Source organism: Parasteatoda tepidariorum, chromosome 9, assembly GCF_043381705.1.
Source record: "Parasteatoda tepidariorum isolate YZ-2023 chromosome 9, CAS_Ptep_4.0, whole genome shotgun sequence".
NCBI lineage: Eukaryota > Metazoa > Arthropoda > Arachnida > Araneae > Theridiidae > Parasteatoda > Parasteatoda tepidariorum.
The window spans coordinates 87,470,952-87,481,756 of NC_092212.1; the positions used below are offsets into that span (position 1 = coordinate 87,470,952).

Consider the following 10,805-nt stretch of genomic DNA (forward strand, 5'->3'; position numbering starts at 1 on the left):
TATATATATATATACCAACCTGGTTTTTATTAAGCAAATTCTTTACATCTTAAGAACTGAGATTAATCACCATAAGAATTAAAATATTTTTACATAAATTTAATATTATATTTTTTTATTTATTTTAAAAAAACGATAATAATTAATAATACACTTTTTAATAATATTTTGGGTAAAACTTGCTACTAATTTATAAATAGTTTCTTAAAATATTAATACGCAAGAACATATATATAATTAAAAAATTCATTTCAACATTTTAAAAGTTATTTTATTACGTACTTAGAAAAGCCTTTAATAGGTATCCATTAGAGTTGTCTCAGAATGCTTTAATACTATTTTACCCATTCAGTGAAATTATTATGAATTCTATTCAATAACATTTAGACAAATTTCCTTTATTTCATGGGTCAAGATTGACAAGTGGTCAGGTTCAGGCATTTAATTATATAGGGTAAATTCGGTTTCCTATAATAAAGGTCTACTTAGACGAGTGGTCAAATTCAGAGGTATAACTAAAATTGAAACTTACAATTCATAGATGAGGACCATCTCATCGTCATCTTCGAACGCATCATGGAGGTGGACGAGTTTCGGGTGATGAAGATGATTCATGACGTCAATTTCTTTTTTGATGAGTGATTTTTCGAGAGGGTGGTTGACTGGAATGAACTTGGCGGCAAATATGTTGCCTGTTTTCCTCTCTCGGCACCTGTGCACCACACCAAATGCACCCCTATTCGGAAGAGAGAAAAAGATATATTGTGCTGCAATTCTTTTTTACAAACATATATTCAATCAAACACATATCCTATCTTATCTTATTTTATTTTATTTCATTTTATAACCGTCGTTGAACAGCCGACCCAATTTTGAGTTGACGACTACCAATGTTCAAACTCTGCAGCCTTGTAATTTTGAACCCAATCAAGAAGACAAGGGAGATCCTGAATCAGTACCCCCAGAGGTATTGCTTTGTTCTGGGAACGGGGAGGACTTTGTGACGCGACAGATTTAACGTGCATCAGTCCCTATTTACTACATGGGGAATTTTCGGCCGACGGGGATCGAACACGGGTCCGCTTGGACATGGACCCAGTGCCCTGCCAACCAGGCTATCTTGGCCCTATCTTATCTTATTGAATATTTTAAATATTTTTCTCACACATTTTAAAATTACTGATTACTATATAAGGGTATGGATAATTAAAATTTTTGCAATTGGCAAACCTTAATCAGCTGTCTATTTCAGTTTTTTTTTTTCTATAATGATCTTGTATGAAATGTATTAACATGGAATAGACTGTCGTCATAGAATTAGAAAATATTAAATGAATTGCACGCCTGAGTCAACGTGAATCGAAACTAACAAATAATATTTTACCAAAATAACTACTTTAGAACTTTACTGAAAGAAAAGTATTACTTAAGCTCCTCTCGCCGTTATGCGTATTAAGTATCGAGCCTACTACTACATGCTCCCCGGTCTATGATTTCGGATATGACTTCCTTTAAATTTTCCTCTTTCAAAATTCTCCTTCATTTGTCTCTAACAAATAATTCTTAGTCTTCCTTTCTTTTTCTCTTGCCATCAGGGTCCCAAAAAAGAGAAATACGCATTTAATTTCCTCTTGGGCAATCTCAGTACGTGCTTCACCCATTTTCACTTTTCTCTTATTGATTTTCTGTTATATTGTTGTCAGTTTTTTTTTTCTAATATTGTTTCATTTCTAATAGGCCAAAAGTTTTTGAATATCTGTTTTCTAAAGCACCATGCTTCAAAGCCATAAAATAAAATTGCTAAGACTATTGCCTTATAGATATTTATATTTGTTCTGTATTGAAAGCTTGTTAACTTTCAGAAATTATTGAGGCTTCTAAATCATGTTCTGGCACACGAATGACCCTGTTCTTAATATCCCTAACAAATATTTTACCTTGGCCCCAGTAGGTTTAAAAATTGGCTCAATTTGGGTCTTATAAGAACATGTACCGAGGGACCCATATTAGTATGTTAAGATTTTTTAAATATTGGTCCTAGAATGGCCTATATAGGGCCTACATTGGCCAATATCGAACCTATATTGGCTAAAGTATGGATATAAAATATTGGGTGAATCTGACAATTCTATATAGGACCGATATTGGAAAAATAAAGGCCCTTTAAACCCTTACGGAGCCAAGATTTACGAATATTGGCCCAAGTTATTTTGCTGCTAGGTATCTGCCTCTAAAACTGCTATCAACGGCAAAACTGAGATTGTCAAAACATTATCAAAATTCTTACTGATGCAAAGGTACGACAGTATTTAAGTAATAGGTACTTTACGAAACAACTGGCAGTTTTGTCTAATATAGGAAAATAGTACAAATGATTATGTAATTATAGTGCATAGGAGAGCTGGAATTATTCTAATAAAATTATGCATTATAAGTAAAAATTAATGTAAAGAAAGACAACTTATTACGTTGTTTAATCATCAAAGAGTTAAAACGAGTGGATTTATATTAAATAAAGTAAAAAAGCAGTTTACTCACGTTCCAATTTCTTCCAGAATGTCATATTTATCATACACACTGGAAGTTTTAATGTCTACAGGCTGCGGCATGTATTTGTCGAAGACATCAAACACTGTAAAATGAATGAAAGTCAATACACAGGACTCAATTGTTTATTTTTATGTAGTAAACAAATTTAGAGTATTTACCGAATTGGTCGTAATTTCTAATTTTTCCTTCCGATTTTCCACGAATTCTTCGTCCTTGGGCATCCACTGTAAAAGAATGACCAAAAAATAACATTTACAACTTGCTTATAAAGAAAAATATACATGAATGAGGTAGCATTGAAATAATTTAAATTTGAAATATAGCATTTTGAAGAAAAACAGGTTCCATCTAGTTCCCCAATGTAAGCGTTTTTCTAGAGTAAGAATATTCCTTTAAAACAGTGTGAATTTTTTATTTTTATTCTTTTTTTAAGTGCTTAAAAATGAAGTACTGAAAAGTTTATGTAAAAATATTTTTTGTGCTTTATTCATAATTTTTTTCTTTGGGCTGTTTCACACGAAGTATACCTCTTAGATAATGAAAATCACAATTTTAGAATCTTACGAATAAAACTATTCTTTACGATTTTAATTTGTTGAAACAGAGCTTTAAAGTTACATTTACTCAAAGAAGCCTGAAATGAAGCTTTACTATTTCAGACAGAAATGAAATACTGCTTTTTTTGTAATTTTAGGTGCGGGGTAAAACGGGTATACTTTGCAATATAAAATGAATATTTGCAACAATGTCTGTAACTAAGACAAAGACCACACTTATTTATAGGAGATGGCAATTACAAAAGATCTGATACTGCTCTAAATACAATAGAAACGGTAATACTTTAAGAAACTATCTAACATAAAATAACGTGAAAAAAAGAAATACTTCAGAGCTGTATGACCATTTGTTGGCGATAAACCATTAAGTATTTAGAATAAATCATCATACTTGATGTATAAAAAAATAATTCAAAATGGAATGAATGTGCCAGTCTTAGAACGATATGTATCTAATTTTTTTTCAGCAGAGTTCTACGGTTTTTAAAACTCTGACTATTACTAATAATAAAAGATGTAATATCATTCATTAAAAAAATATAGGGAGCAAAAATTATATTTTGATACTTGTGATGTAAGAAAAAATTAGGATATAATTTTAAATTATAATTTAAAAAAATATCTGAAGATAATTGATTTTCAGTTGTTATTTTATTCAAAAGGTTATTTAAAATAGTTATTTTATGTATTGCACTGTCTTTCCCTCATCTTTCAGATGTTTTATACTTAAAACATGGAAGAGAATTAAATTCAATCGGTAAAATTCATTAAAAAAAAATCGGCCGCATTTATAGTTTGTTTAAACCTAAATAGTACTTAATTATAAAGAGAATGATTATAAAAAGTAGGAATGTAAACTTTACTTACACATTATATGCTTTCTTCTTGCATGATCTTTTTCTTTCTCTGAAAAAGATGCGATATTTTTATTGTTTTTAAAGAAAAACTATCTTTTAATTAGTTAAAAAATTTTCTTTTTACTTAACAGAAGAAGTTCAAATAATGTTTTACCCTTATTGAGTTAGCTGTGCTGCAAAAATTTTGAATTGAACTTTCTCAATTTTCTTGATATATTTTAAAATGCTACATCTCGATAATTATAAACCTCAATGAAATATAAAATATACGTTTTTCTTTAGGTTGTTTTCATTGCTTTTGCTAAAAAAGTTTTTGACATTTGTTTGTATTTTCTAGATTGGGAACACAACAAATTCAAGAAGAAAAAATGTGCTTTAAAAAGTTTAAAATATGCCTCGCGTACACCTAAAGTTATTGATTAGTTTACAATGAAAAGAGATCAAATTTGAATGCGAGAGAAACTCCTTCTTTTGGAAAATAAAAAAGCTGTTAACAAAAGTTTTTTTTGTTAACAAAAACGGCTGTATCGGAAATTAGCAAAATGAATGGCCATTTTTTGCAGCTTATGTGAACGTTTAGAAAATGTCAGTTTAGTTAGTGAATGATTTCGTAAATATTGATATTAACTAATTAGATGGAGAGTTAATCGGCAGGGGTAATTGTGAGCCCAACTCAAAAATCCTGAAAATTTCTCGAGTAAAATCATTAATGACGCATTTCATAAAATAAATGTCTTCATAAATTTAAATCATTGATACTTTCAAAACATGAAATTCTAAATGAATTACATGCGGCATAATTTAAATAAATAATTGTGTATAAGTATACCTCTAATCACATTTATTATTCTACCAGAAAAAATATTTACAAATGAAAGAGACGCCGAGTATAAATTCCCGTTCTAATATTTTTAAATAAAATAAACTCGAATTTGTATACATAAATGTGATCGATAATTTCTTGAAACTTCTGGACCTTGGATTTTGGGAAATTTTCGGATCGCGAGTAGCGAAAAATCCGGATTTTTCCGGAACCACAATCATATCTAAGAATCATTAGCGAACCTACCACTAATGATCATTGGATCATTATCATTATCATGATCATTGGATCATTATCCTTCCACAGAATCATTAGCGAACATTGAAATGATCATTCGAATCATTAATGAACTAATCAATCAGTAGAATCATTAGTGAGCCTTGGCATTCGCCGTGTTACACATTCCTTTAATTTTTATTTGTTACATGTCATTACTTGTTGTCTATTTTAACTATTGGAACTGTGATTTGACCTTCGAATATCTTTTAACGGTCAGTATTATATAAAAAGAGTATTTTTGTTTATAACTTACGTTTAGTTGTGACCAGTTGAGTGGGTTCACTGGGGTCACTTCTTCCATAGACATTTTCAGCATATATTCGGAATACGTAGTCCTTACCCGGATTCAAACCCTGGACGGTATGATAGGTGAACCTACAAATAATGAAGACTTCATGCTATAGTGTGCGAAGAATTTCACAATATTTTTTAAAAAAATTAACTTTCTAAATTTTTAAATAATTACGGAATTATGATTTTCAATTTTTGAATCTTAAATATTTGCTTCGTCAAAAAGAGAAAAGTAATGCTATTAAAACTATAAAGATTGAAACTTAGTATATATCTATATTGCTCAAAAGTAGTCAAATACTGGATTGTGAAAGAATGATGTGTAAAGAAATTCGTTTCAAACAAATTTTTAATATTTTGTATATTATTTACAGTTATATAATACGTTATTAGTAAATATTAAGAATAAAAAAATTATATGTTGTGCAAAAAGTCACAAAAATTTAAGAAATTGCATACATCATTGTTTTTCTAATCGAAATTAAAAATTTGTCAAAATGACTTCCTTCGGCAATCTAGTGTTAAGAAACAAAGCATAATAAAAATTTATCTTTCAAAGCTGATAAAAAATTTTTAAATGCCAAAATGCAAAGTAATTTTTAAGACCACTAAATAATATGGCTTCTTCACTGAGAAAACTTCCATTCCAGATCTTTGGAATTGTGTGATAAATTGTATTTCGAGAAATTATTGTGATTTATTTTATAATGGATAAGCCAATGCAAGATAATCCACAATGAGAATCCTAGAAAGCATTTTGCCACCAACCAAAAAAAAATATTTAATTTAAAGATAACGTAATATATCTTTTGAGTGTGTTATTACCTCGTGTTTCCACATCGAATCCAGCTGGTCATGGGGCATTCTTGTTTTTCAATGAGGTAACTGCTCACGTGACTTCCGCCATCCCACAAAGGAGCCTTCCAAGAGAGGGTCACGAAGTCGTCGCATATGCTCTCCACAACCGGGAATCGTGGAGGATCCGGTTTATCTGCAATAAAACAAACATCGATTACTTCTGTCCATTTAATCAGGGTGTAAATACTGTCTGGCTATCGCGAGAACTCTTCCAAATTGGCGTGCTGGCGGTTACTATGGCTACCGGGATAATTTCGAATGGGTATGTTTATTGCTTTGCTGCAATTAAAGAAAATCGTGAAATTTCTTTAATTTTCTTCCCGATAATTTTTTTTACTCTTTCTATAACCCTGGAGAAATTCTCGTAAATGATGGACAGTAAATTCTTTTCAAAATCGAAACTAACTTTTTATCGAAATAATTATCTATAGTGTTTTTTCCCTCTATTTTATTCACATTGTAACGTTTGCTCGATTTAGAGTAGATAGTCAGGTGGGATGTTTGAAAATCATGTTATTTCAGTTTTACTTTTAATACATATTCACTATCGTGTGTTAAAAGCCGTTGTTCTTACTCGCCATCTTAGACTTTAGATGATTTTTTTTAAAACCTTTTCTCGAGAATTTCTCTTTTTTTGTTGTTTGGAGATTTTTGTTAATTGAATGCCATTTGACAGCATAGTACATTTCGAATAGATTGAGAATTTAAAGCCGTTTCTTTATTAATTTGAGGGAACAGCGTTTGATAGCTTTTCAAACTTTTGGAATTTTTTCTTCTCATAATTCAAGCCATAAAATTATGCAACTAGTCATTTTGGATAAATAGTTTAATACCGTACAGTTGTATGGTTTTAGAAATTTTTAGAAATTTCAAAACTTAGTTTTATTAATATTTAAATTGATAAGAACTGATTTGGATAACGCTAAAAAATTATCTTAACGTAAATTATGCAAAAACAAAGATATTTTTCAAACAAAGATATATAAGACTCAAAAATCAGCCAATAGTATGTAGAAATGCTGGCCGCAAAACTGCTTTGTTATCAGATTGTTTTGTTAGAAAAAAACAGTTTCAATTTTCAGGGGTCTGCTTAGAAGAAATTTGGGTCCGTTAACGGACCCTTCACAAAATATCTTTTCATAAAAACGGACCCTACAGAAAATATTTTAACTTAAAAACGGACCCTTCACAAAATGATTTTTCTTTAAATCGGACCCTTCACAAATATGTTTATCTTCATTATTATTTTGTTAATCGAATAAACCCTTTCCAGGGCAGAAAACAAGAAAGATGGATGTAAACGAATTAAGTTTTGTCTCCGTCAGACGATTCTTCCATTATTCGTCCGAAATTAATATTCTGCGTTCAGAATTATAGGCTAAATACCAAATATTTGTATGTCGCATCCCTAATTTAAAAGCAGCAATTGTTTATTTTTTAAAATTTAATTTTTTTAATTATAATTTTACAGTGTTGAGCATAATCTTGTATGTGTTTACAATTTAAAAACTCCTTGAAAAAGTTTTTTTTTTGCAATAACGGACCCTATTTGCACAAATTCATAAAAGCGGACCCTGGTTGAAAGAATGTGAGTAATTTTTTCACAATTTCACGAAAAACGGACCTTTCACAAAATGTCTGGACAGACTCCTGATTTTAGAATAACCCTCTTAACATGTCCACTAGTCTGGTTAAGTGACGACTTTGTGTTTTAAATTATTAAAAGATACTCTGCGAAGTAGAGTGTTAGAGTGTATTTAAATATAAATACATATGTTACCGTGAATCAAGGGAATATCGACTTTCACCGGTGAATGTCAAGAATCACAAAGTCGCTTTGGTGAATGTCCGAACTATTTGTTACATCCAATTTGATATTCAGTTATAAGTTGGTATAACTATATTTATTCGATGTTTTAACATCTGCTTAGGAGAGATTAGGAGAAACGTCAATGATCAGAATTCCGGTTAAATGCATACGGGGCTTTTGACTTTATGAAAACATCTATGTAGTGCATACCGGGCAGTGGCACTTAACTAGACGTAGTATATATTTCTGACATCTACCAAAGCTACTCTTCTATTGTCTTCATTCATCGATTAAAATCAACAACAACGCATTTCGGTCATACACACAGTAACATATACACTGAAAATATAAAGAGCACCAAAAACACAGGTTGTATGCTAAAGTGGCACGATTTTGAGACCAGACAAATAGGCAGCCATTCATGTAAAGCAGGGTGTTCATTTAATCAACAACCACCGGTCATTTAGTCAACACCAACAGAGTTTGTGTCTCAACAACTTACCATTAATTTGAACTTTAATAATAGCCGAGTCGATTCCCATTTCGTTTTCGGCTACTATTCTGTAAGGTCCGTTGTCGTATTTGTTGACGTCTCTGATGGTCAAGAGGGCGTGTCTCTCACCCACAGTCACATCGTAACGGTGACCACTCTCGATTTCGTCACCATCCTTTGACCACTTGATCTTCGGTTTTGGAAATCCGGTAAATGGAATTTTCAGAGTAACGTTCTCGCCTTTTTCGAAGCAGGCCAGTTCTCGGAATCTTGGGGGAACGTAGATGTGAGGAGCAGCTGCAAAAAATAAATCCTGTGAGCTTTGATAGCAAAAACAGTAATTTAAACATACAACCGGGGATAACTCTTACTCTTGATGAGAAGCTCGGCTCTTGATGTCCGCGAACCCCCTTTGTTGGTAGCTCTGCAAGCATATTCATCAGCATCTTCTCCGTAAGCCTCACTGACAACCAGTGAGTACGAATCACCGTCCTTCAGCATAGTGTATTTACCTCCGTCCATCAGTTCACGCGTTCCTTTGTACCTGAAATAAAACATGTCGAAAAATGTATTTCCGAACTGTTCAAAGTCACGTTAAGTTTTAAACTTCATTGTGAACCTGATGTTTCCTTGTTTGTATGCGATTAGAGAAACTAGAAAACTATTAAAAGATAAAGACATTTTTTCCCCTCTTTTTTTAAGATTTGTATACGACCCCACAGTTCTTACTGTATTGAAATTTGAAGGTGAATCCTTATTATGAAGGGTTAGTTAAATTAGGTGCAATATCATTGATAATTTTATTAACCTTGTTAAGATTCATGTAATGCAAGTAAGACATTGTCGAAAACTTGATTTAACTTTTAAGATTTGTATATGATGCATGCTCTTAGTATTGTTCTCTGTAACTTCGTTAAAAAAAAACCGTTTTAATATTTAGAAAGCACAAGAACTAAATTTTTTTCAAAAGAATATGATAACAGTGTGATAAATATGGTTTAGTAAATATGCTTACCATGTAATAGTTGGTTTTGGATTGCCAGATACTTTGCATGTAAACTGGGCACTCTTATTTTCAACGGCCATCACATTTCGGAGTGGAATCACAAACTCTGGTGGCACTGGAGCTATAATGAAAAGAATTATTGATATCATTTAAAATAAAATGCAAATTTATGTTTCTTTATAATCAGCGTTAACTTTGGGGAAGACCATTTTAAAGAATTGAAAAAAATCAATTATAAAATGCATAAGCTGTAGCCATAATATTCAGTCCGGATATCCTAAAATTTACCAAAGACTGACTTGAAAACGAAAGGAGATAGAAATATTCAGTTAATCGCATTCTTCTTCAGGCATCAATTAACTTATTCTTACTGACTTTTAAAAAGAGTTTTGTTTCTAAGTTCGTCTACAGATGGCGCTACTAACTGCGATAAACTATAATCTTTTCCTGATAACTACCCTTTGCTGTCACTAAGTGGAGCAATTTAAGAAAATAATTAACTTACGAGCTATTGTTACGAGTTATTACAAATTAATGTTTTGTTTAGAATGGGCAGCAAAAAAAGCAAAAAAAAATTTCTATCATGTAGAATTCTAAAAGCATTATCAAATAGCAGCGGTCACCATAGCAATGCATGCGCACTGTTTATTATTACTCTTTAAAAATGTGATGACACTATCAAACTCAAAACAAGACCCATTAAGCCAATAGGTAAAAATCTGAACTCTATGAGGAAAATAGAGACATTTTTTTTAAATCAAAAATCCATTCAGCTGTCTAGTAAATAATAAAAATTTTATAAAACTTTCCTCTAAAGTAACCTCGTAAGCCATACCATTTGGATCTGTGATCTTGACTGATGTTGAGTTGAGAGAGGGTGGACTCATTCCTGCTTCGTTCACAGCGAACACCCTGAATTCGTATTGCCTGTCCTCTATGAGGTTGGCGATGTTCACTTGGGTGGTAATGGAGAGGTTGGGTCCAACTCTCTGCCATGCCAGGGTACCAACCTCCCTCTTCTCGACCCAGTATCCTTGGATTCTGCTGCCACCATCACTCTCTGGTTTCTCCCACGAAAGATTCACAAAATCACCCCCAACTTCGGTCACAACTGGAATTCCAGGCGCACTAGGTTTGTCTGAAGAGAAAATAACCAGATTTACACCTGCTGCCACCAATAATATTTAAATATATAGAAAGTTAGTTGAATATCACATTTAATTTCATAATAAATCCATCTAATAATTAATTCAATATATATATATATTCATCAGCATCTTC

The 10,805-nt window shown here is 31.7% G+C and overlaps 1 protein-coding gene across 1 annotated transcript in view; it reads right to left on the bottom strand.

Moving 5' to 3' along the window:
- Positions 1-10,805, bottom strand: part of LOC107453137 (projectin protein bent) — a 236,219-nt gene that overhangs the window by 31,499 nt on the left and 193,915 nt on the right. The window contains exons 103-112 of the mRNA XM_071185213.1: positions 10,360-10,662; positions 9,534-9,645; positions 8,890-9,062; positions 8,528-8,815; positions 6,183-6,348; positions 5,320-5,441; positions 3,975-4,013; positions 2,709-2,774; positions 2,539-2,632; positions 533-736 (exon numbers count right to left, since the gene is read on the bottom strand). Coding sequence (XP_071041314.1) covers positions 533-736; positions 2,539-2,632; positions 2,709-2,774; positions 3,975-4,013; positions 5,320-5,441; positions 6,183-6,348; positions 8,528-8,815; positions 8,890-9,062; positions 9,534-9,645; positions 10,360-10,662 — 1,567 coding nt within the window. The remainder of the gene's footprint in view (positions 1-532; positions 737-2,538; positions 2,633-2,708; positions 2,775-3,974; positions 4,014-5,319; positions 5,442-6,182; positions 6,349-8,527; positions 8,816-8,889; positions 9,063-9,533; positions 9,646-10,359; positions 10,663-10,805) is intronic.